Genomic DNA, 26,559 nt, shown 5'->3' with positions numbered 1-26,559 from the left:
GACCGGCCCGGTCCGACCGCGGCCGCGCACTGCAAGGCCTCGGAGAGGCGGGTCCGGCTCCCGGTGTGGCGGCGGCGGCGCCTGGCGCTGGCAGGTGCTGGGAGAGGACGAGTGGGGGGGTGGGAGAGGAGGAGGAGGCTCCGTCGGCTGCTGGGGGCGGGCGCGCTGGGAGCCGCGGGGCCTTGTCGCCGGCTGGCCCTGGGTGTGCGCCGCCCGGTCCAGGTGCGGCCGTGAAGAGAACACAGGGGCCCGGCATACGGAGCAAGGGGCGGGCGGGTACGCCCGGGGTGAAGCGCATCCCCATCCTCCCGGGGTCTGGTGCGGGAAGCCCTGGCGTGGGTGGGCCGGCCGGCACCTCGGGTCTGTGGCAGGGTGTTGAGAGGTTAATTAGGGCGGTTAATTGCAGAGGGTGTAGGAGCAGCCCGAGGTGAGGCAGGCAGGGTGCTGGTTTGCCGGGCAGCCAAGCAGGGTATTGCTGAAGAGAAGCGGGGCGAGCAGCCCTCACCCCCTTCCGGAAATGAGTGCGTGCGGGGTCATTAGTGCGCTTAAGACAATCATATGTAGGAGGTTGATAATTTGCTTGCCTAGTGATTGTTTTTTTTCACTCCAAACATCCCCAATTCTGTTTTTTTTTCTTTTCTTCCCCCCCCCGGAGTTCTGTGAAAAGCGGCATGCTGCCTTCCTTTTGTAACTCACGGGTGGCCTCTTGCGCTTTAAAGAGCAGCATTGTTCTGCAGAACCTGTGTTTTGTCGTGTGCATAGGCCCCTGAACTCTAACAAAGTATAACAAATGCTTTTCTTTTTTCTTTTCTTTTTTTTTTTTTTTTTTAATCTCATGCAGAATATGAATGTTGACATAGGGTATTCAAAGCTTTTTTTACAGCTTTTTTTTTTTTCTAGCATGGAAGTTTTAATTTCTTCCCTATCAGGCTTAAGTAGTTCTATGTTATTTTTTTGTTCTTTTTTCTTAGGGATTGTGTATCTATACGGATTTCTTTTATACATTTATTTTTTTCATCTACATTTAGGAAGTTTCTTCTGAGGTTTTTAATACACCTTGGTCAAGGGCAATATTCTGTAGTTCTCCTGATGGCTTACGTTAACATTTTACCTTGGGCTACACAGGATCGTTAAGTTGTTGACAGGTTCAGATAGGAAAGCTCCCTAATCTCTCCAGGTGATAGTTTATCACTTCAGGCTCTTAAAAAGGGTTCAAGATTTTTTGTCAGTCAAGCTTTGGGCAGCCCTTTTTAACTTGGAGTGCTATGTTATTTTTATTTTTTTTTTTAAAGGCTGGAGAATAATGTGGCAGTGTTACTAGAAATTTGCATTATAGTTTTTTCTTAGGCCATTTCCCTTGTGTTTCTTGGGCTTGAGGTTTTTTGTTGTTGTTGAAGGTCAGAATACTAATTTACACCCCAGGTGAGGGTGAAGTTTGGAAGTGGTGTGGAAGTCCAAACCAAAATCCTTTTAACCTCTGAAAGAAAAAAATATAAAATTTTAGGAAGGAATTTATAAAATTCCCTCTTTTTTGGGGAAAAAAAAGAGACCACTACTGTTGCTCTGTCACATGGTTTTCTTCTGGCTATATTCTTAGTTTGATCTAATTTTATTTAGTGGTTACTTGTAAGTTGTGTACCTTTTCTGACTTCGTTTTGGATTTTTTCTTCAGTGTTCTTTTGCAAAATAAGGGATTTTAGATGTAATAGTTTGAATTTTTTTTTTTTTTTTTTTTTTTTTTGCTATGTCTAGTTTTAGGATTGTTCTCAAGATCCTTCTGGTAGCTGTAGTTTATAGAGTGAGTATTAGAAGTACTGCTTAGCACTTAAAGACAGACCTTAGGAATTATTGTCATAGCAGAGAAGAGAAACTCTTAATTTCAATGATACTTCATCTTGAGCTGAATTAATCCCTTGTGGACCATGCTTGCAATTTTTCTGTGTGACTGTACTTAGTAGTTGCTGGTGGATATAGTGCTTTATAGAGAATGTGTTGTAACACTGAATAAAACAGACACAGTAGGTATTTTAAAAGCCACAAACCAAAGCTTTTTTAATGAGTTGGGTGATACCTTGCCATAAAGTGGCTTGAAAGTTCCATATTTCTGATTGCTGTAAAGTAAGGAATCTTAAGTATGTGTTAAAAATGGATTATGTCTATGATACTTTGCTAAGGGATGATATACTAATAGGCCTAAATGGAATGTAAAGCAACATGAGATGTTAACTTGTAGCACTGAATGCCTGTGGCTTCTTTAGAAATTGGGGAGCCAAAGTTTGTATCTTGCCATGTGCAGGTGATAAAAACCTGTAGCTCACAGCTTTATAAGTCACTATGTGCTGACAGAAACCACCTGTGATGCCAAAGTATCTCAGCCAGTAAAGTGCTGGTTACTTGTGGAAAATTCTTCACTTCAGAATAGCTAAGTGCTGTTGTAAATTGGCTTTGGAATAGACTGGAAGCAGAAGCATGAAATTTGATTCATTTCTGTGGTTATTAATGTGCTCATTCTGGCTTGTGTAATCAGGTTGGGAATATAGGCTGTTAAAAATGCAACAGTAAAGTTTTTGTATTGGTAAACGTTAAATTACTGCCTCTGATATTTGATTATGTGTGTGGAGGTAAATAGTATTGTGGTTTTTTCTCTTTAATCAGATCATCTGGAAGACACCATGAGTGTTAAAGCTTTCAAGCTCGTTTCTGCTGTTGAGCGGGAGATGTTAATGGGAGACAAAAATTACATCAACATCGAATGCATTGAGTGTTGTGGAAAGAACCTCTATATTGGAACCAATGACTGCTTCATCTACCACTTCCTGTTGGATGAGAAGATCTCAACAGCTGGAAAAATAACTTTTGCTGCCACCAAGCAACTGCATAAATACTTGGGCTTGAAGAAGCCTGTGACTGAGTTGAAAGCAGCCTCTGCCCTCACCAGGCTTCTTGTGCTTTGCGACAACACGATAACACTAGTTAACATGATGAACTTGGAACCTGTCCCCACTGGTGCTAGAATCAAAGGAGCTGTGACATTCACGTTAAATGAAAACCCTGTGAGTGGGGATCCTTTTTGCGTGGAAGTCTGCATCATCTCAGTCAAGCGGCGCACCATTCAGATGTTCATGGTGTTTGAAGACAGAGTCCAGATAGTGAAGGAAGTATTTACTCCAGAGCAACCCTGTGCTGTGGCTGTAGATGGGTATTACTTGTGCCTGGCACTCACTACACAGTATATAATTTTGAATTATAACACCGGTGTTTCCCAGGATCTGTTTCCTTATTGCAGTGAGGAGAAGCGGCCAATTGTGAAAAGGATAGGCAGACAAGAATTTCTCTTGGCTGGCCCTGGTGGCTTAGGTGAGACTAAGTATTCTCATTTTTTTTGCTTTTTTTTTTTTTCTAACTTCACCTTCTTAATCACTTTCAATTTGGGAAGCAAAGCTTAATTAAGTGTTGTGCTTAATATGGTAATTTTCTTCACAGGACTGTACTAGAATGTTGAGAAAAAAAGGTGGGTTGTAATTGGTACTAGGTATTATTATAACTCTCCTGCTTTTTTAATGCACGAAGGTCTGATTACTTGTGTTTTAATTGTGCATAGCAAGCTTAATTTCTTTACAGACAGCTAACAGTGGTAGTATCTTGCAGAGAAAAAAAACCCTAGGTTGGTGAAACTTAACAAGTGAAACTTAAGAGGCAGATAGCCTCTCTGTAGTGACTAGCAGGACTGGATTCTATAAATGTTCTATAAATTCTATGTTTCTATAAAATTATTAAATTAATGTGGACATATTATTTTTTTTCCCCAGTTGCTCTCTAGAGGAGTTCATGTGAAGTCTATTTGATGAGTTGTAAGATTCACAAATAGGTATATTGTACCCTGGTGATAGGATAGTTTACTACAACATTTCTAACTCGTGGAAGTAAACTCTGTCCTAACTGTAGGTAGTGTAAGATACTACTCCCATTGCTTCGGTTTTTTGCTAGTATTTTTCCGCTCCACGTTGCAGAAAAGGATAGTTTAAGGAGTGTAAAACCAAAGTTGTATCATATTAAATAATACTGCTGTCTAATAGCACTGCTGCTGTAATCTGTCTAAATCAACAATATGCTGTGAGGTCAGTAATCTCGAGCTTTTTTTGGAAAAGCTGCAATATCCCAGAGCTGATGTACCACAGGCAGAATGCTGTCATGCTGTTTGCCATATGACTCTCTATTTATGAGGTGCAGTTAGTGTATCTTCCCTGACACATTAGGAATACTGTGACAGAAATATCACAGCTATGTAGGTCCTTAATTCAGGATTCTACATGTTTTAGATGTTTAATATAAATCCTGAAGAAAAGCAAGAGTGCAGTCAGTTGTTAATATTGAAGTACTGTCACCCATATTCTAAATGTACATCAATTCACCAGTTTTTCTTGAAAGTAGTACAGACTCATTAGAATATCAGTTTATGCAAATTAAAGATGTTCCAAGATTAACTTGTTTTTTGAGGCATAGGGCTTTTCTAAGTGGTCTTGGTTGCCCACTTCTTAGTAACATTTTTTGTTACTTGCAATGTGGACATGTATTAGTGGACATTATCCATTTTAGAAGTGTTCTGAAAGTTAAAATCTGTGAATTGACTGTCTGGAAGTATTTCCTTTTAACATGTTTTAAGAAGATCCCATACTTTAATCTCTATGTATCTTTTTAGGAACGTCAGACCAGATTTGGTTCAACTGGTTAGTTTCTTTTTTTTAATTCAAGAAAGTAGATACTTTCAAAGGCATAATTGTACATAGTCAGAAAGCAGATTTGCATTTTGTCTGACTTCTGCTTTTATCTGGTGTCCCGGAACAGAGCTGTACAATAAGACTCTTATTGTTAAAAAGCAGCACATTTTTTAAAATAGATTGCCCTGGGGTTAAAATTTTAGATATGTGATATGTCAAGCAAATGAACTTCTGCAGCTTTAAACGTGACACAGACTTCCTTTTTTTGCCATAATACAGCAATGTCTGCCAGCTCAGAAACCTTCCAAAGGTTGCTTGCTATGCATTGTATAATTTTTCCTCATCTCATTCAGCTTGTGGTTGTTTCTTTGTTTTTCCTTCCTAAACCATCTACTCTCTGTTCCTTCTCCACTGTTGTTTTGATTAGTATTATCTAGCTGTAATTCTTTCGTAAAATTCTTAGAGTCTTTAGCACTTGTCTCGTTGAATTTGTGAAGATGGTTGAACACCTTTACCATATGTAAGTGTGGTATATATCTTGATATACACCTTGACATTTGAGGTAGCCTCTTCTGTGAAGTGAATGGATTTGAAAAGGGTTTGATGTAAATCTTCAGTTCTAATTTTAGTTTACTTTTGTACATCTTACTGGTTAAGACATGTTTCTTTGGCAGCTGGTAGAGCATCTGTGCTAAATTCAGCCCCACTTGGTGTCTCTTGCTGAAACTGAAGCAGAGGGAAATTTTGTCCTTGTTTGCAGGAGATGTGTGCTTCATTGAGAATTTGTATTGCCAAGGAAATGAGATGCAGGAGAAGGTCAGCAGAGTGCATGGCATCAGACATGAGAAGGAAAGTGAACTTTCTCCAGGACCCAGGAATGATCCTAAACTTCCAGCTGTACTGTGGGAAGGGCAGTCTCTCTGCTTTCTCTGCAATGGCAAAGGCTGGAAATGTGTGACTTCTTGTAAAAGGAAAAAATTTCCCTCTCTACCTGTGCATCTGAATCTGTAGACTATGTTCAGTGCTCAGGGTGCAGATGAGAAGCTGGAAGCTCTGTACAGCAATCACCTGTCTGCACAATGCAGCAGCACCAGCAGGAGTTTGAGTAATAGTAGTGGAAGGCTCCCTCACATTGGAGATGGAGGTTTTCTCATCAGATTGCTGGTGAGAAAGGAAAACTTGAGGAGGAGTGGGTGTATTGTACAGGTCACCAGCTGTGGTTGCACAGCTTGTGGTGTTGAGGGATTTGTCTTTTATGAGTGTGGATCCCTATTTAAGGAAGAGGTGTGATCCACCAAGCTGAGTGAGGCTAAAGGTTTTTTTGGGCTGACCAGCCTGGTAAGGAGGATTTAAACTAGGAATGGTGGTTGTATGCTGAGTTGGCAAGCAAAGGGTGCAGGATGAGGTGGATAAGAGACTTCATAATCAGCAAACAGGGCTGTAGAGGCTCTGCTTCAGGCTTGTGCACAGAAGAAGTGTGAACAAAACACTGTGATGGTGAAAGCTTTCCCACTTTTTCTGGAAAATCAGCACAGGTGAGGTGAGGGTTACCCATAAGATGCTAGCAGCAAGAAGGTGTGGTGTTGTGCCTTGGGACAAAGGAGGAGGCAGCTGAGAGTTTATGCATTAGAGGACGGACTCTTAGGTGGCATGGTGACTGTCTGCTACAGATCACCTTAACAGGAAGAAGATGGAGGTAATGCCTTCTCTGCACAACAGGAAAAAACCTACATTTGCAGGCCCTGGTTCTTAGCGGGCACTTGAATCTCTCTAGTACCTGCTAGAGGGGCAGCACAGCAGGACACAGGCAGTTCAGGAGATTCTAGAATATATTGGTGTTAGCACAGTTGCCTGAGGAGGTGATGAGGCAATGGTCTCTGTTGATCCTGGATAGGGATGTGAATGTCAGGGGAGCAGCACTGATGTAGTAGTGTCCATGAAATGATGAAGTACTGGAAGAAAACAAATGTCTTCAGTCCTCTTAAATGAGCAAGAGAGGATCCGGGGAGCTACAGACTGACCAGCCTTACCTTTAGTGCCAGAAAGGTGATGGAGAAAGTACTGAAAACTGTTACCAAATATCTGAAGGGCAAGAATGTGATTTGGAGTAATCAGCATGCATTTACAGTAGGGAAATTGCCTGACCAGCATAGTAGTCTTCTATGGTGTAGGGTACCTAGCTTGGTGTATAAGGGGAGAGCAGTGATACTATCCATTTCAGCAAGGCTTTGGGCACCGTCTTCCATAACATTTTTGTAGACTAACAGATTAAGAATGAAACAGAGAAATGGAAATTTCTCTGGATTGAAAGCCTGGCTCAAAAGTTTGTAGTCAGTAGCACAAAGCCCAGGTAGAGGCCAGTCACTAGGTGTATACCACAGCAGGTGTATAGTGAGGTCAGTACTGACATCTCTGATAACAGCATGGATGATGGGGCAGAGTGCACCTTCAGCAGGTATGCAGATGATAGATACAAAAGTGGAAGGGATTTTTTGCCATTCACGGAGACCTTTACAGGCTGGAAAAATGTGATGATGAAGTTCAGCAAAAGGTAGTGTCAAACTGTGTGCCTAGGGAGGAACAGCCTTGTGCAGCAGTACAGGCTGGGGACTGACTGACTGGCTGTAAAACATCTTTGCACAGAGAAATCTGAGGGCACTGGTGGGCAAAGTGACCATGAGCCAAAAACGTAGCCTTGCAGCAAATAAGTCCAACAGCCTACTGGGCCACAGTTAGTGGCGGACTTGGTAGTGTTAGGTTAGCAGTTGGCATTGGTGATCTTGAGAGTCTTTTCCAGCTTCAATGATTCTGGTAAGAAAAGTAGTGCCAGCAGGTGGAGAGACGCAGTTTTTCCCCTCTGTCCTAGTCAGACCATGTTTGGAGGGATGGGTCCATCCTGGGCACTGTGGAATGACATGGGCATACTGGTGTAAATCCACTGAAGGACCAAAAAGACAACTAAGTGATTATAGCACCTTGTATGTGGAGAGGCTGAGAATGCTGGAATTGTTCAGTCTGAAGAAGGAAATGCTTACAGAGGTCTTATCAACTGTATGGGTAGGGTGAAAAAGTCCAAAACAGACTGCTCAGTGGTACTGTATTCAGTGAAAGGATGAGAGGCAGTCGATACAAACTGAAATACAGGAAATTCTACATAAACATAAGAAAACAAATTCCTCATTGTGATGGTGGTCAAACCAGGAAACATGTCTTGGAGAGGATGTGCCATCTCTGTTCTGCAAAGATAATCAAAACCTGACTGGGCGAGGTCTTGAGCAACCTGTTCTAGTTGACTAGTACTTTGAGCAGAAAAGTTAGACTAGACAGCCTCCAGAGGTCCCTTCCTAATCCATAACTTTACTTAGTTAGTGTAACTTAGTTAGTGTAACTAATTAAGTGCAACTACTTAAAAGAGACTTAGCTAAAAGCAAAAGTACAAGACAGAAAATCACCTTTATCCTGGCCCAGACCAGGACATTTAGGAAAAAAAAAACAAACCACCCCCCAAGCCCCACAAATATTAAATACCTAATTTTACTTTATTCCTTTTGCTTTGCCAGAATAAACTCAGTGGTGCATGGTTTCAACAGTTGTATAATGATTAAGTAGGCTACAAATGGAGGTGGAGAACTGAGCCTTGTAACTTGTAAGAAATGCACGGTTACTAAACAGAATGATTCATAGAAGTTAAGCAGTGCCTTTTCTCATAGTTGATGACACTGCATAAAACAGTGTAGTCAACAGTAACCAGCATGTTCTCTTCTTGTTTTCACCCACTTGTAGTGTTCCTCCTGCTGCCAGCTTCTATGTCAACTGAAAGTATTCCTGTTCCTTTTTAAACAACTTCCCTTTTTTATCAGTAGTACTTTTATTTCAGTTTTTACAGATATTTTCACTAAGAAGCTTTTTGTTTTAAAACAAACAAATAAACAAAATCTACAGTCTGTTGTGCAAAGTCCTGAGTAACCTGATCTGTTGCTCCCACTTTGAGTGTGGGAAGAAACCCTTTCTGACTTAAATTATTCTATTACTTAAATGATTCTATAAATTTCTAGATCTTTTGGTGCTGAAAACAGTGTAGCTGTGTTTTGGCTAAGTCTTACAAATTTTCAATAGCTTATACATTTTTAATACAGAATTGATTTCTGTCTTCATCTCAGTTTCATCAAATGCATTCCTGTACTATAAACAAGCCATGGTTTCTTACAGTTGTCATGTTTGTTATCTTTAGGAGGGATCTGGATGAAAACAGAAAATACATCATTCTACCACAGAAGCCCTAGCTGTTGAGGGCAGAGGGATGTAGAGAGTACAATGACTTGGAAAAATACTGTGCATTGCTCTTTATATGCTTTCATTTTCATAAAGGATTTTTTAAATGACTTGAAAAAGAACTTTGTCATTAAAAAAAAAAATTAATATCAGATTTTTATAGTATTTTTTGAGAATGTCAGAGAAACAGAAAAATCTAAGAATTAATCTTTCAAATTAGCCCTGAGTTTACTACATGTTAATATGTATTCATCTTGTTTCCCTTTTTTTGGAATGACATTATAGTACAGAGTAATAACTGGAAGGCATTAAAAATGGATAGTGCAGTTTGCCTGGTGTAAAATTACACTTCTCATCTGTAAGAATATCAAGATCTATAGAGAAAATCAGGAGTTATATGCTATGGCAAAAAAAGAAATCTTTTCTGTAAGGCATTCCAGTTGAAAAAGCTGATCATTATAGTGCAAAAGCAAATAGCATTCTTTGCTGATAGTCAGATGTGAAGTTTTAATTTTGTGTTATTTGATGACTTCAAAGCTGCTATAAAGGATCCCAGAAGCTTAGTCTCTACACTGCAGTTCTGCAAAAATCTACAACTTTATGTTTACCTTTTTGTGTTTTGTTTTGGTTTTTTTCCTTCTTCTTCCCTCCACCCCCCAAGATGGTTCTCCTACCCAGTTACCCTTACCCTGTTATGCTCTGTTTGGAAGAGATTTTGTAAATTGAATAACATAATCTTTTAATCTCCTCTGTCCTTTAGAGCTCAGGCTTACTCTGCCAGCTGTCAAGTGGCTCATTCCTGCTGAAGAGCAATTTTCATGGGAGAGTCTTTTTAATGGCATGAGAATACTGGTTTTAATGGGTGCATGCATTCACATTTCAACAGAAGTTTACAACATGCTTTGCTAGGGCTCAACTGATAAAGGGTTACTGAACTAGGTCTGAAAACTTTGACTGGAGCTTTTCTTCAGTTAATGTTTCAGAAGAATTGGGAAATGCTAAGTAATTGCAATAAATTGAAGCAGTGACCTGTGGTCCAAAACTTCTGTTGAGCTAAGAAGAGGAAGGAGGACAGAATAACCAGGAGGAAAGATAGTGGCAGAGAAAAACACAAATTAACTGAAGGTTTAATATGGTTATTTTTATTTATGGTTATTTTTAAGACAGCATAGAAGATATCATTGGAATATTAAAAAAGACTTCGCTTGTTTGGCTTTTGGGAAAATATATGCAGCTTCTGCATTTTTTTTTTGGATGATTGGAAGCACAGGTGCTTCCAGTCATATGAAAAAAGGGACTCATCTCTAGCTGCCAGACATTTACTCTATGAAAAGTTTGCTGTAGTAAAAGTAAAGAAGTATAATAAGAAGTATAAGTAAATAATTGTCAGTCAACTAAAATGTTCTTCAGACATTTGACAATACAAGGAACAAACAAGCATTCTTTGCCAGGTAGGTCAGGCACTACAGTTCTGCAGCTCCTTCTGTGGCAATCTTGTTTGGGTGCTGGGTCTCACTGAATTTTAGTGTTTTGACATTAATTCAAACTACATGGTGTAGTTCCTATACATATATTAAAAAAAAAGTTCAAACTTGCTAAGCTTGAATAATCCATACTTGCTGGTTTCTTTCATTATTCTTCTCTTCAGTTTTTGATGTTATCAGTTTCTGTGGTGAAGGAGATAGGAAAAAAAAATTGAGCTTTGTGATGTGCTGCGTCAGTTTCTTCTGCAATTTTTTAATTTCTGTACCCCGATACCACTGGTAAAACAACAGTCTTCCACTAGCAGAGTCTCAGGCTTTGTTTTTCCCTTTTTGTAGGGATGTTTGCAACTGTAGATGGCATTTCCCAGCGTGCCCCCGTGCACTGGTCAGAGAACGTGATCGGAGCCGCTTTGTGCTTTCCTTACGTGGTTGCTCTCGATGATGAGTTCATTACTGTGCACAGCATGCTGGACCAGCAGCAAAAGCAAACACTGCCTTTTAAAGAAGGTCACATCCTACAGGACTTTGAAGGTATTAAGAAGGACACTTACTTTCCATCAGGAATTCCGGAATAACCATCACTGCGGGCACAGTCACTTCTGTTTGTTCTTAAAATGAAATTTCTAGCAGGCAGGTTAACTGTTCAAACTTTTACTGCAAGTGGTTTGCTGATTAGGTTCCTGTAGGCTATCATAGAGAAAACTATAGTAATTCTAAATTCCAGGCTTCTAACAACATATATGGTCATTATATCATAATTACCGGGTTGTCTGATAGAAGTGTGTAGGGTTAGAGATTTTTCTTTTAACTAAATTATTTCTTTCAAAGGAGCAATGTCAATTTAATGCTATGTGTCAATGGCTGTGAGGTACAGGTATCTGCCCGTTGGCTATCCTGTCAAAATTCTAATACCTTAAATCTGTTTTTCTGTACTTCTTTCTGAAATATCCATATAAGAGATTTAAAAATGGGTATTTCATCTAGAACTGTTAAACAAAAAAATATGAAAATTTCTCTTAATGTACTCTTCAGTTAAGAACTCTTAAGTGTGGAATACATTTCATTGCTACTTTTTTCCAGGAGAGCTACAAACTCTAGCACTATGAACTGTATGTTACTTGCCACCCTTGGTATGCAGCTTACTATTTTTTAATGTAAGCCTGTGGAAATATCTGGCAGTTAAAAGTCACTGTTCTCTGGAATCTGGGCAGCATTTTCAGAGGTGGCATTTACAGCTTACTTCATTATGAGAAGCTATAGCCTGTTTCATTTGCTCAGAGTAGAACAAAATTTGCTGTAAATAAGTAAGTTTGCCATCATCTCTGTAATTCTGAGATGGAATTTTCAGGTAAATTATACTCTCTAGTAAATATGATAACAAAGAATAAGTTTTGGAGCTTTAACACTTGTTAGATTCTTGTATCTTAAATGGTAAATTTTAAAGCTTATTTTCGAAGTGTGTTTTGTTTGTTGTGTTTTGGTTGGTTTTTTTTCCTGTAGAGAATGTAAACTGAATATGTCTCTCTACTCTGTCCAGGAAAGGTGATTGTTGCTACTAATAAGGGTGTGTATATCTTGGTGCCACTACCTTTGGAAAAACAGATTCAGGATCTTCTAACTAGCCACAGAGTGGAAGAAGCCCTTGTTCTAGCAAAAGGAGCTCGAAGGAATATTCCTAAAGAGAAATTTCAGGTCTGTCCTTCCTTTAGTTTTCATGAAAATATAGATTTCACTGTGGGGTCGTGTATACCAATCATCAAGTGATTAGAGAAGGTAGGGGAGTAATATGCACTGAAGAGAAATCTTAACACCTTTTATAGGTTTAGGCTGAGGAAAGAGATGTGCTACTGAATGGGCTTGGGCTTGTGCTTGTGAAGGCTGTGACACTGGCAGTTTTGAATGCTGCTGCTCTGCTGGGGTTTTGATGTTGTTTGTTTTTTTTTTTCTAAGGTGTAGCTTGAAAAAGATTGCATACAAAACCAGAAAACTAATGATAGAAAATCCACTGTGATGCTTCCTTAGGTTCAATTATTATTTGTTGTTGCTGTTTTTTAAAGTATACTTTATTTCAAATCAGAGTAGTTAGGTTTTAGGGTTTTTTATTGGAGATTCTTACTCTTTCCTAAGCTCCACAGTAGTACAATTTCAAAGTTAATTGATGGGAAGTCTGAAGCAAATGCATCCTACATCCAAACTCATACAAGTAGTACAAGTAGTGAATATTTAAGATTTTTATATTGCAAAGTATCTTAGTAACTTTGATTGGAGTATTGGTTACAGATATGTACTTGTTTCCTTCTATCTCTAGTTTATTCTAGAGATATTCTACTGTATTTGCTCCTATTTATTCTTTAGAGAATGAAACTTGGAAAAAAGTATCATGAACTCTCTACTCACAAAATAGGTGAATGAATATTTGATTTGGTTTATTTACTTTTCTAAAAGCAAAGTTTGATCTGCAACCTGGAGAAAATCTAGTGGGGTTTGGGATTTTTAATAACTTTGGAGCATTTTGTTGCCATTAAAATACTATGTATTGTATTACTCCTTTTGTTTAGAAAGATGTAAAGTTTGGAACGTGACAGAATTGCAATGGTCTGAAATTATTCTGTTGGTCAGGATTTTATTAATTTTTTTTCTTAATTTCAAGAACTTTTTAATTACTTGTCATTTAGATTTTGGTCAAGGCTGTTGAAAAGCAGTCATTAAATTAAATTAAATTAAATTTGTGTCAGCTTTCATTTTGATCCTTAACGCTTCCATTAAATGAACAGCTGGGGGGCTGCTGGAAGTAAAAACCTTGGCCAGAAAAGCGTTGCCATCCTTTTGCTAAGGTACAGCTATCTGGAAGTACTTGAAGCTGAAAAGTGTTTAAACTAATACAGAGTTAGGTTTCCAGCAGATTTTGCTTCATGTCTTTGCTCCTAACCTTTCCTCTGTAATCTATTTAAAGAAGCAAACTAAAATCCTGCTGTGATGACAAGATGCATGATCTAATCCATGCTTTCTGTATATGATAACCTCTATATCTCCAATTATTTATTTCCAGTTAATGTAGGATAGTGTGGGAGATGTCTTCATGTTTTGCCACAGGATGAACTGCACTTCATTATCTAAAATGCGTGATGCAGGATTTAATTTATCCTAAGTTTCTTTCATTTAGGATTTTTTTCTTTAGGATAAGTTACTTTGTCTTCACGTGTACCTGATGAGCACAATGTGTGCCTTCCAGAAATTACTGGTTTCAAGAATATTTTAAGTTCTGTCTAACATGAAGTGCTTTTAAGCGTGTTCAGTTACTCCGAGTCAATGCTACAACTGACAAACAGAAAACATATTACATGCAAGCCAAATACCCTGTTGTGGGCTTTATCTGAAAAATGATATTAACCTGCTAAAATTGGTGGAGTATCTAATTATTATTATTTATAATGTTAATTAATCCTGACCAATATTTAAATGAACCAGCTTGGCTTGGCTGTTGAGATGTTAGTCTGATTTTTCAGACCGTATCTGTAGCTGGAGATGTAACATGTTGAACTTACTTTCTAACCTGCCCCTGATACTTAATGCTGTCATTACAGGTTTGTTACGAGCACATCAGGCTTTTTTTTACTGTAGTCTCAAGTATTATAAATCTGTTGGAGTTCAACCAAATTACATGCCTTACATATGTCTTTTGCAACATTTCTATGGTGAGCTTTAATGGACCACATCATCTCTCCTGTCTGACCCTTAAGAGACAACAATAGGTAGATAAGTGGGCAATAGGTATCTTCTATCTTCTAGGTAAATTCATATATCTATTTTGCAAGGTTTACTGATTCCTGACACTTTCAAGGCCTTATTTTTGCATTTTATATGAGCAGTAGAAAGGAATTCATAGGTTTGGCATTAAGGCACTTGATCCAGCCACTGTAATTTATCCATACAGAAGTAATAGCAGTTATCTCGTGCATGTAGTATAGTTCCTCTTTTTCTACATGCTGCTTTAATTTCTGCTTTTTTTTCAGTGTCTGACATCTTATGTGTAACATAGACTCAGTTATGACATTGTAGGACAGTTCTTGATGACATGTTTTTTTTTCCCCCCTGCAGTTCAGTACTCTGTATTGTTATTGCATGCATACACAGGTGCATGCTCTCTCTCTTTGTATCAGCAGTATTACATCAGCATAAATACATACATATGCTGGTAACACAGCATGATAGTGGGATTAAAACAATGAAGTACTATATATTATTTGTACAGCCAAAATTTAGCTATTGGAAAGTAGCAGGTCATGCATTAGTAGCTCTAACCTGTTATTTAGCCTGTAGTCCCTGCAGACTACAAGTTTATCTCTGCCATATTAGATGAAAATTTTCTTTGTCTTTGATCATCCAGAATTACTGCTAGGTAAAAAATATGCTAAGCAAAAGTGTTGCAAGGAGATGGCTTTGCTGGATATAATTTTTGGTAGAAGAATACAAAGGCCTTTCTACCATGCTACCATGAAATGACTGAATACTACTCATTAATTTTTCAGGACAGCTGAAGTTTGCAGAAATCATGGTTGATGGTAGTGAAGACCTTGGTTAGATTGACACACATCTTTCATAGGTATCTCTCTTTTCTGTTTTTGGTTTTTGTTTTGTTTTGCTTTTTAAATTTAATTTTCATATCTTTTTAGTTTCAAAAACATATTAATTGCACCCAAACCTGGCCAAAAGCCAAACTGACTTTCTAGAAGAAATGTTTTGGCAATCTGGCTGATAATTCTGACTGGTTTAGGAAGCACTTTTCCCAGCAGTTTCCTAGTTTTTTCCTAGCAGTTGAGAGAATTATATATAGATATATAGATGTTGCAGCTTCAGCAGTCATTGTTCTGTTTTCTAGTACTTTTTCAGATATGAATTAACAGAAATCTGATTTTATATTTTTGTATCTTTTAAATGTGAATTTAGTCAACAATATAGAATTTGCTTAAAGCACTGCAAGTTCTATGGTGGTTCTTCAAAAATGACAGGAAAATAACGTTGAGTTTTGACTGGGTATAACTGAATAGCTTTTTTAAAGAAGCCTAGTGTGGTATTGTGACAGATAAGTCTAGAAGAACTCCTTATATTTTTTCTACCATAAATAAAAGCTAACTGTATGTGGTTGGCATATAGGTCTAGCCCGTTTTTAAAAACCTGTGAGAGTAAGAATATTGAATTTTCCACAGTCTGGTCTGTTGCTTCCACTTTCTTTACCACAGGACTTCTTAGTGTCTAGGATTTATCTTGTCAGTTAAAAATCAGCCTGAATATTCCCTGTCCCATAACTGCATTTTTAAAAAGTTGGGAAAGTATATGTCTGTGTCCATTCTACAGCTTTTTTTATTGTGTGGCTTTAAGGGACAAGTGAAGAAATGTCAACATTTAAATGAAAGTGAACACCACTTAAATCAGTTCAAATTTAAAAGTGTTTCCTTGGGCCTATACTATATCCTATACCTAGACACAATCAGTGAGCTGTTTTCAGCTTCTGGTTGAAAAGTTTGCTGTACAGAGTAAGCTGTACAGTTAAAGTAGTATTTTCAGTGTCTTAGATCAATTCAAACTTGATCTCAATTACTCAGTTCACTAAATGTGTAAATATTAGAGGTCACTCCACTGCAAAGGTTGGAAAAAGGCTTAAACCCCCCCCCCCCACCAACTACTTGTGATACTAGTTAGCAGAGTTAGAAATGTTTATTCTTCAACCTTCCCAGGAAAGTCTGAGGTCAGATTTTGAAGTTTTTCTGGTGCCACAAGATGCAGATAGCTCCAGTCTGAAATCCTTTACTGGCGACCTTAAGAATTTGACCAGATGTGTGTTCATCAGTTCATAGATTACCATTTATTGATGTAATAACACAGTCTTGTTAGCCATCTATTTTGGATATTCTGTGAATTACTGCTGTAATTAAATTACCTTTTAGCTTTAGTTACCTATATTTCAGTTTAGTATTCTTGGATGTAAAGCATAGTCACAATTAACATAAAGATGTCATTAAATTTTGTTCTTTCATTTTGATATTGTTACTTTCATCTGAAAAGGGGCACCAAATGGCATTTCACTGTTTACCCTTCTCCGCCGCTGAGGAGGTGATAGAAGTCCCAAAGCCTTACAAATCAATGGGTTTTAATGGCTTGCTAATTATCTAGATTAAGTATTTCTTTAAGGTAATCCATTTGTGAAGAAAGCATGCACAAACTAAATGGACTTAAGCCAAGCTTTTCTCTTGGTAAATCCACAATCTTTAATCAAGGTGAAAAATCACCAATTAGGTGAGCAGTCTGCTCTGCTCATAGACTGACACTCTTAAGCAATTCCTGGAATATGTTTCTAAAGTGCTGCAGTTTCTCTGGGTATTTTCATTGAAAATGGGAGTCTGTTATTAATAGCAGCATTCATGAAAACTCATTAATCATTAGAAAGCTGTATATAAATAAGAAAGGTGAAGGGAAAAACAGAGTACATGGATTTGCAAAATACTGGTGTTGTCACAAACAGTGGATGCTTTGCAGAGCAGTTTAGACTCCTTCCTTTTAGTAACTCTCTTTCGCTGTTGGAAATATTCTGAGCATGACTGTTAAATTTTCTCTTGTGGTAACTAGTTGACCATTCAGATTAAAGAAATGCCCACCATCTAAAGTAGCTTTGTGTTCTTTTTCTAGTGAACTTGTAAGCTTTTTCTGTTTAGGTGTTACCTAAACAGTAGAACTTTGTAACACAGTTCTTTGTATGGCTTACTTGTCATTCTCGTTTTAAACCGTATTTCTTAAGTGTATTGAATTATGTAGTTCATATTGGATAAGTTGAACTGTTTTGCTTGTATTTTTATTTAAAACACAACACCACCAAAAAAACCCAAACAAAAACCAAAACAAACAAAAAACCCCAAAGCAAAATGCGAACTAGCAATGTAGTGATCAGCTGGGGATGAGACTATGAGAATTGCCATCAAGTTTGCAGAAGTGAGGTGAGACAAACTTGGCTGTGTGTAGTCAAGTGGGACCACCTAGAGTTTAGATTTTTTTTTTTGTACTGACTTGAATCATGAGGAACTTCAAAGGTATAGTTTTTACATTTGCACATACCACAAACAAAAACATGAGACAAAACAGACTGATGCTGGATAAGTCATTATTTGAATGAGAAAACTAAAACTTGCTATTTGGCTCTGCTTTTAGTAAGTCCTTGTGAACAGTGTGCTCCCACACTTCTGTGTAAGAAACTGGGTCTGATCAGGAGGTTCAGTATATTCAGGTACATGCAGTTTAAAATGTAGAGGATCAAGAGTTTATTTTTATGTAACTTGATGGGTCTGGTTGAAGAATATGTGATCAGTGGTTTTGGCAGGTAGTTATCGCAGTAGTGAGTAGTGACTAGCACTGCATGAACAACTCCTTACAAACATAATAAACCTTTTTCCCCCCTTCTCTTTCGTAGGTAATGTACAAACGAATCCTGCAGCAAGCAGGTTTTATACAGTTTGCACAGCTTCAGTTCCTTGAAGCAAAAGAACTCTTCAGGTAATTGTGTAACAAGAAATTCTGTAATTTATCTTTTTTAAATAAGGAGTTAGTGTTCTTGGTTTAAACACTTAGTTGCTTGTATGTTTTTTGATGCAGGTGTGAGTTCACTGTGATAAAATGGTTTTGGTGGGGGTAAAACCAGAGTAATACCAAAACAACTTGATAGCTGAAGAGTTAATGCAACTGCTTTTTTGGTATGGTAACATACAGTAGTATTAAGGCTGTAATCCTGTAATCAGAGTGTTGTATGTGTAGAGATCTTTTTACTTTATGCCCATGAAGGTCAGTGCTTTATTATTGAGCTTGTGTTGTGATTTACAGCATTAGCATTGCCTGGTGGGATTTTTTTGTTTGTTTGTTGGATTTTTTAAGGGGAAAAAACCTTTTAACAAAAAGTTATCATTTAAATGTCAATTACAATTTGAGTACGGTTGACACAATTGCACACTTTTTTTTTGAGGATCCTGATACTGAATTTAACACTTGTTCTGCTAGGCTTTTTCCAGAAGACGTTTGTGTTTGAAATCTCTACTGCCCTTCACAATTTAGCTGTTTCAGCAGTCGCCTGTTTACAGACTGACCTTGGGATTCCACTTTCATTCAAAAAATGCTGCTCATTATCTTTATTTTACCTGATAATTTCATTTCTGCTAGCCATGCCTCATTCTGCCGTGGGGCAATTTCCAGAGTTACTGGAAATTTCCATGCTGACCACGTAAAATAACTCTCCTTTTTATCTGTTGAAATTCAGTTTAAATCAGTTTAGAGTCAGTGGAATAGGATCAAGGTTAGCCAATTTGCAGTATATTGTAAGTGTGTAAGTGTAGGAAAAATGTTGTCCTTGGGTTGATGGAAATGTATCTCAGAAAGTAAAGCTTTGGGGAATGGTGCTACTGGCAAGGGACTTAGCCATTTTGTTTCCAGCTCACCAGGACAAGGGAAGTCACTGGACTTGAATGGGAAATGTACTTTGAGTGAAGACTGGAGAATAACAGGAAAGGTCTGAAAAGCCATCAGTGGCAGTTTGTCTTGGCCACAGACACTTTCTGGATCACTTCATAATTTTTGGCAGTAGTGAACAACTTGCAATCTTCCTCCTCCCTGTAGTCTTCCAAACACTAAACTGAAATGGTGCTGTGTTGACTATCTAAAGTAGGAACTACAATCTGTAGGTAGTTGGGACTCCATTACAAAATTTCCACAAAGCCTTTCTGTGTGGCTTCCCAATGGCCTTTTGTCATTTTTTTTCCTGGTGTGTCCAGCTTTGGTAAAATATCTTATAGAGGTTATACTTACTGTAAAGTGTCTTCAGTGTCTAACTGTGGTTAGGTGGTCAGACTTGTATAGCTGTGCAGATAACTTGATGATGGGTGACACTTCACCTTTCTTTGCTATCACTTTATTCCACTCTGCATGGCAATGATCCTCTATAATGGCTCATCTGGGGGACCTGCCTTGCCGGTGGTAGCCTAAGGATCTTTTAAATGCAATGAAAAGGAGTAAGTGTATCCTGCAGGCAGCTCCAGTACCTTGTGGAAGGAGCCAAGATGAGTTATGCAGCCTCCACCCAACTAGCAGTGCATCTGGCAAATGAGCTTTAATGAACAGGATTGTGGGAGATTCTCTATAGAAATAAACACACTTCATGAGAAAACATGCTGTCCAGGCACGAGTTTTGGAGCCGACTTGGCATCCCAGGGTGTTCTCTTCCTCTAAAAGTTGCAAGTTCAAAGCAGAACAAGGATTCATGAAGTGCTGAAGTGTGCTGGGGGAGAAAGCAAAGATAAGTTTTCTGTACTTTTTTGTTCTGTCCACTCATATGCAAGATACTCAGATTATTTTGGTGAGTCTGAAAAAGTCCTTATGGAATGCAGGTTACCTGATCTGGTTTGCTGACCACACCCAGTTTGAGTAATATGTCTTTAGGCCCTGTCTTGAGGATACACTCAGTCTTGTTCATTTGGGACTTACTGATGCTCAGAGGAAAAATGGGAAAGATAATGGCAGTCACTTCTTTCCACCCCTGTGTGCTGCTCTGCAGGTGTTTCAGGCTAGGGCTAGTCAGAAATAACTTCTCTTAAAATCTGAGAGGGAAACTCTGCACCCACCTGAGAAAAGATGGCTTTAGCAGTGACACAGAATGGCTGCAATACCTCAAAGAACATTGTGATGTGGGCTTACTTCTGGCCAAATATGAAGTAAAACTGTCTCACTGCTGTCAGCTACAGGCTCTCAGGGCAAATGATTATATTGGACGAGAGGTCTTGTTTTCTTGCATCAGTAATCCTTCTTGGATAATATTGTACAGATACAGTTACATCTTAAGCTTAACTTCATAGTTATCAACTACTGAAACTTTTAAGAGGAATACTTTTCATCTAAGTTCCTTCTGATATTTCAGAATACTGAAGCATGTTAACAAAAGGAAGGAAGTGGTAGTTTTATTGAGACTCAAATAGTTCAACAAAGGGATGAGAACTTTCTTCAGCCGGATCCATTAACCTTACATTGAGTGAGCTGTCACAGTGAGGCTTCTTTGATATGACAAATTCTGTTACAACAGAATTGTTGTGTTACATAGTTTTGATTTATACTTTCACTATTAAATATTGATATCATTGGAAGTTCACATGCAGTCAGACCAAACAGCAGTGCTTATCAAAATATTTGTTGCATTCATTGAATGGTTTGGGTTGGAAGGGACCTTAAAGGATATCTAGTTCCCCACCCTCCCCTGCATGGGCAGGGACACCTCCCTCTAGATCAGGTTGCTTGAAGCCCCATCCAACCTGGCCTTGAGCACTTCCAGGGATGAGGCATCCACAGACTCCCTGGGCAACCTGTACCAGTGTCTCACCACCCTTACACAAAAGAGTTTCTTCTTAATGTCTAACCTAAATTTACCTTATTTCAGTTTAAAACCATTACCCCTTGTCCTATCACTACACACCCTTGTAAAAAGTCTCTCCCCAGCTTTCCTGTAGGGCCCTTTAGATACTGGAAGGCTTCTATAATGTCTCCTCAGAGCCTCCTCTTCTCCAGGCTGAACAACCCCAAATCTCTCAGCCTGTCTTCACAGTAGAAGTGCTCCAGCCCTCTTGATCATCTTCATAGCTCTTCTCTGGACTTGCTCCAGCAGCTCAATCTTCCTCCCACTTGTGCTGGGGGCTCCAGAGCAGGACACAGTACTCCAGGTGGGGTCTCGTAAGAGCAGGGTAGACAAGAATCAGCTCCCTTTGACCTGCTGACCACACTTCTTTTGATGCAGCCCAGAGTCTGGTTTGCTTTCTGGGCTGCAAATGCACTTTGCTGACTCATGTTGAACTCCTCATGAACCAACACCCCCAAGTCTTCCTCTCCAAGGCTGTTCTCATCTATTCTCCACCCAAACTGTATTTGAAGAATTCTCAATGTCTTGCTGAGATGTTGGTAGCTGTCACAGTGAAATAATTTCTCTCCAGTGTATTTTACTGATTAGATATTGCTCACAGTCTAACGTGCCAGATACTGGAGCTTGGTCAGAGACTGGCTTTTCTGGTGTGGAGCTGTTTTTCGGGCAGTTCAAGCCTCCTGTATGAATCAGAAAAACTTGCTATTCAAAGTTGTTCTCACGGGAAAACTTCCCATGCCCAGATTTTTCTCTTGTGATCCTCTATTGTTCATGTTGCTGTTCCCATGCTTTGCAGTCACTTGTTTTTGGAACAGGGTACTTGCTGCTTTTAAATTTGCTGTTGCTGCTGTCTCCCAGAATTTCATTCTTCTGGTATAGATTTTTATAGCCAAAGTATTTACTCCTTTTAAAAGTTCTGAATAAGTGTTGCCATACTTATGCTTCCTACTGTTTCCCTTTTTCTGGATTATTTTGGAACTGTGTCTGGCAAGAAATGAACAGCTCAGGGCATGCCCTACTCCTTTAGTAGCTTTACAACAGTAGGGAAAGAATGAGCCTGCTTGTGAGGATCTTTCACAGTTCATTGCCTGCAGAAATCTGCTGTTTTGTGTACTTCCATGGTTATAACTTTTCTTTTTTTAATTATTTCCAATAAAGGTTCTAAAGAGAGTGTTATAGAGGTTGCTGATCACCAGATAGATAGGAACTAGTTTTTTTTAGTTTTTCTTGCAACAAAATTGTAACTAATCAGGGTTTTTTATAGAGAAATGTCAGTATGTTTTTATCTCCTGCATTTCAGGAATGCTCATTTTTAAATATGAATTCTAAATAATGACTTTGGCAATTAAAGAAAATATAAAGCCTGATTTTTTTTTTTCTTCTCCCAAAGCAAAGTCTGAGAGGAGGAGTCATTCTAGCTACAAAAACTGGGGAGTTGTTTGCCACATGTGAAAAAAAACTTCTCGTTTTATTTTGTTACATCATGCATTCTTCAAATGCTTGAGGAATTTATTCAGTCTAGGCTGAAAGTGTACTGTGCAGCATATCTATGTTACAGCTTGCTCCTGTATAATGTACAGATGCCCTTCACTCACAAAGTGGAAAAGTCACTCCATAGTATCTGACATAGGTGCACACCCAAGACACCTGTACAATAGACTACTACCTATTAGTTACATGGATGCATAATCTGCAGATTTGTTTACAGTGTAATATATCATTTATAATTAATCTGCAGTTTGTTTTCAGAACATTGTGAAGAAGTGAGCCAGTGGAGGAATCTAGTGCATTGCAGAATTAGGGAAAATGTTTTCATCATCCAGCACATGTTCTGGAAGCTTTAGTTTTTTATGGGAAGCTGCTGATTTCTGCACACCTTGTACAGCCTTCGTGGCTTCCCTGAAGGGGTCTAGGACAGTCCTACAAACTGCACTACGTCTATTCAGCCTTTTTTTTTTTTTTTCTTTTGTATGTGCTACAGAACATTTTTGTGAGGTGTCAAAAACAAAAGGCTGGCCACTCTGAATTCTCAGAGTTTTTAAATGCTAGAGAAGGAAAAAGAATGATAGACAAGTTTGGATAGAAATAGGAAAAAGAAGTTCCAAATTTTTTCTGAATATATTTTCTCCAGCATAGAAGGCAAGAATTTTCAGAAACTGACAACTTGTCAGTGTCCTGACTCTAAGCATATGTGAGCACACATTCCCAGTATGTTATTTTTTTGTGCCTATGTATACTTTTTCTTTCTTTTTGCTTCATCTAGTTTGACACTGTAATTGCAGAAGCGGCCAGCTTGATGTCCGGGAGCTGATCTCTCTCTACCCCTTCCTGTTGCCTACTTCCTCTTCATTTATACGGTCTCATCCCCCTCTGCATGAGTATGCAGACCTCAACCAGCTGACCCAAGGTGACCAGGAGAAGATGACAAAATGCAAACAGTTCCTCATGACTTACTTGAACGAAGTCCGCAGCACCGAGGTTGCAAATGGCTACAAGGAAGATATTGACACAGCTTTACTCAAGCTGTATGCAGAGGCAAACCATGAGAGCCTGCTGGATCTGCTCGTTTCAGAGAACTTTTGTCTTCTAACAGATAGTGCTGCCTGGCTGGAAAAACACAAAAAGTGAGTGGATTTGATTTTTTTTTTTTTTTTTTTTTTTTTTTTTGAGTATTGCAACCTTGACACCTGGGGCTAAATTACCTGAAATGCTGTTGGCTTTTAGAGCGATGTGTTTCAAACCCTCATAGTTTCTGTGCCTTTAGGTCAAAAAGACAACTCAGCCTGCCTTGTCAGCATGTAAAAATGTTGTTGAAAGGGTATCAATTGACAGTCTGAAGTAAAGGAAATGTGGTCTTGTGCTGATAAATACAGAATTCTCCCTCAAAGTTTCTGCATTTAGTACAAAAATACAGGTTTGGTACTGATGTGGAAGGGAAAAACCAACCAACCAAACAAAAAAGTTATTTGTTTGCCCTTGTGGCAATGTGAGAGTTGAATGGATGCAGTAGTGTCGTACATGGACAGAATAAAAAGATTCTTTGAAGCATGCATTACCTTAGGTAGAAGCTATTAACCAGCTAGTGGCTTTTTGTAGGTTCACTAAAAGGAGATTGCTTAAGACAACTGCAAGTGACTTCATATTGGAAATGCCAGCAGGTGGAGAATTGACTGTCATTAAGCAGGAAACACTAGATAGTAAATGTAAAATACCAACTCCAGTTGTAGGTAGTCTCTTTGTCTTGGATTTAATTTCTTTAATGGTAGCAATGTCAATGCTGAAAAGGAGTCTTTTGCTTTTGAGTAGATTTAGAGTAATTTTATTTATTTCATAGTTTTGTTAAATTGTCTTTAAGTTTGGTTTGCATGCCATACTTTTGCAAAAGTGAATGGTAGAACATCATTCTATGACAATGGCCATTAGAGAACTTGAGCTGTATTTTTATTACAGTTCACACAAAAAAACTTCTGTAATGGCACTCTATAAAGCTCTTCCTTCCCTGCCTTGATGTCACACTGCAGTAAAGAATGTAAAGTTTCTGGTAGTGAAACAGAGTTTTAAGTAAAAGCATTATGAAAATTTGATTTAACAGCATCTGATTAATATTGGAGGAATATTTATTATTTGGAGCTATGTGTTAAGCCTGTATAAGTATCAAAGAATGCTAGGGGATTCATCTCTAATTTGACACATACTTTGTTTAAGTTGGAGCTAGTAAATAGAAACTGCCTTAGAGACAGGAGAGGGACAGATGCATTTTTAGGACTGAATTTGCTTTCTGGAGAAGAGCCTACAGACACTTGTTTAGGTGTAGGTATGACTATGTATGTGTCACTGTAACTGATTTATTATTATAGTCTGTGCTAATCAAACCATACTGAAGTTGGTAGGAAAGATCTTGCTATTTTAATAATCTTTTCTTTTTCTGTACAGGTATTTTGCCCTTGGTCTCCTCTACCACTACAATGGTCAGGATGCTGCAGCACTTCAGGTTAGAATAAAGCTTTTAGTGTCATCTGTAAACCATTTCAAAATACCAGTTTAACCTTGAGATAAAAACCTGAGGTACTAATTTATGTGTTTGAAAAGTAATGGTGTGTTTATATATGAGAAACTTACAATAAGACTTCCTTGAATAAATTAGTATACTGAATGTGAAAAAACTGAAGAGCTTACTGAAGATGACAGCTATTTTAAATTCTTGTATGCTATTTTTTAAGCAAAACTGTGCATACCAGAACATATGTTTGTATTCTCAGAAGATGGGCAGAAGAGCTAAAATAATCAACAGATCACTTAAAAAGGTATTTGAGGCACTTCAGGCATATATCCTGTGCTGATTAGTCTATATACACATAGCAAAGCAATATTTAATGTCATGGCATACACTGACAGCATCTGAGTGTTTATTTCCTTATTAGTGATGGACAGTGAACACATGCTGCAGGATTTGTGGGTTTCAGCTGGGCCAGTAATCTCTTAGAGGGGACCCCTTCTGATTCACTAAGACTAGCAGTGATCTGCAGACTAAATAATCTTGTTATTCCTGTCTGCAAAACTTCATCTGGATAAATTAAAATGTTCTTGTTTGATAAATAGCATGTATGTCTCAGACCATCTCCAGTACCTTAAGTAGTTTGCCTCACTGTGTAGCTTTTTGAGTGCATTCATCACAGTTACACTGTCAAGTGAATTCCAGTCAGTTATGTAAATAGCAGTTTTCCTGAGCAGTTTTCCTGAGCAGAAAACAAGTAAGGACAATAAAAACATGCCTTCTTCATTCACATGCAAGATAATTTTCTTTATGCTTCAAGGAACAAGGTTTAGTGCTAAACTGGTCTGCTAGCTGTGGCACTTTTCAAATTATAATGTATATAAAAATAATCATACATGGTACTTAAAATTTTTCAGTCAAAAGGAAAGAAGAGCAAACAATCAGCTTTTCTTCTTTATTTATTGTGTAGATAATTTGCATTTAATCTTGAATTTACAGAATATATGAAAAGTATACCGTGCATTGGAGAAAAGGACTTCTGATAAAAGCTTTCTTTGTGATTAGTGTACCTCCTCTTGAAGTATTCAGCCAGTCACTCAGAGGGAGAACCCACACGGGACAGGGTCTGAAGCAGCTGAATGTGGCAGGTGTTCCAGAGTTAAAGGTTGCAATGAAGGGAAGACTAAATTTAGTCACCAGTGAGGTCCCTTGCAACTGGTGCTGCCATGTGGTAGCTCACTTAGATTTTGAGTTGGAAAAGCTTGTACACATTTGAAGTGCTTTCATTTTTTTGTTTCTGTTGCAGTTATGGGTGAAAATAGTCGATGGAGACATTGAAGATTCTACACGTTCAGATCTCTATGAATATATAGTAGACTTTCTTACCTTCTGCTCTGACCAAGATCTAGTGTGGAAATATTCTGAATGGGTTTTACAAAAAAATGAAGAGGTTTGTGAAGGGTGTATTTTTCACAGAACATTATAAATATTGTTTCCCTGCAGTGATGTTTGGGTGTTCATTAATGTCATTCCATATTGATAACTAATTGGACCATTTTTTCAGAATATTTAATGTCAATTAAATAGTGATCAACAGAAGAAAAGCTCCAGATTGCTCATTTCTACAGTGTATCTCTGTTAACAAGTGCTAATTAT

General features: G+C 38.3%; 1 protein-coding gene across 1 annotated transcript in view; it reads left to right on the top strand.

Annotated features, from left to right (window-relative positions):
* TGFBRAP1 (transforming growth factor beta receptor associated protein 1) overlaps positions 1-26,559 on the top strand; it is a 37,156-nt gene continuing 10,597 nt past the window's right edge. The window contains exons 1-8 of the mRNA XM_030466263.1: positions 1-94; positions 2,656-3,357; positions 10,811-11,005; positions 12,012-12,166; positions 17,934-18,016; positions 23,192-23,533; positions 24,843-24,900; positions 26,210-26,353. Coding sequence (XP_030322123.1) covers positions 2,673-3,357; positions 10,811-11,005; positions 12,012-12,166; positions 17,934-18,016; positions 23,192-23,533; positions 24,843-24,900; positions 26,210-26,353 — 1,662 coding nt within the window. The 5' untranslated portion in view covers positions 1-94; positions 2,656-2,672. The remainder of the gene's footprint in view (positions 95-2,655; positions 3,358-10,810; positions 11,006-12,011; positions 12,167-17,933; positions 18,017-23,191; positions 23,534-24,842; positions 24,901-26,209; positions 26,354-26,559) is intronic.

Source organism: Calypte anna, chromosome 1, assembly GCF_003957555.1.
Source record: "Calypte anna isolate BGI_N300 chromosome 1, bCalAnn1_v1.p, whole genome shotgun sequence".
Classification (NCBI taxonomy): Eukaryota; Metazoa; Chordata; class Aves; order Apodiformes; family Trochilidae; genus Calypte; species Calypte anna.
The sequence above is the reverse complement of the archived record's forward strand: the minus strand, read 5'-3'. Positions and strand labels throughout refer to the sequence as shown.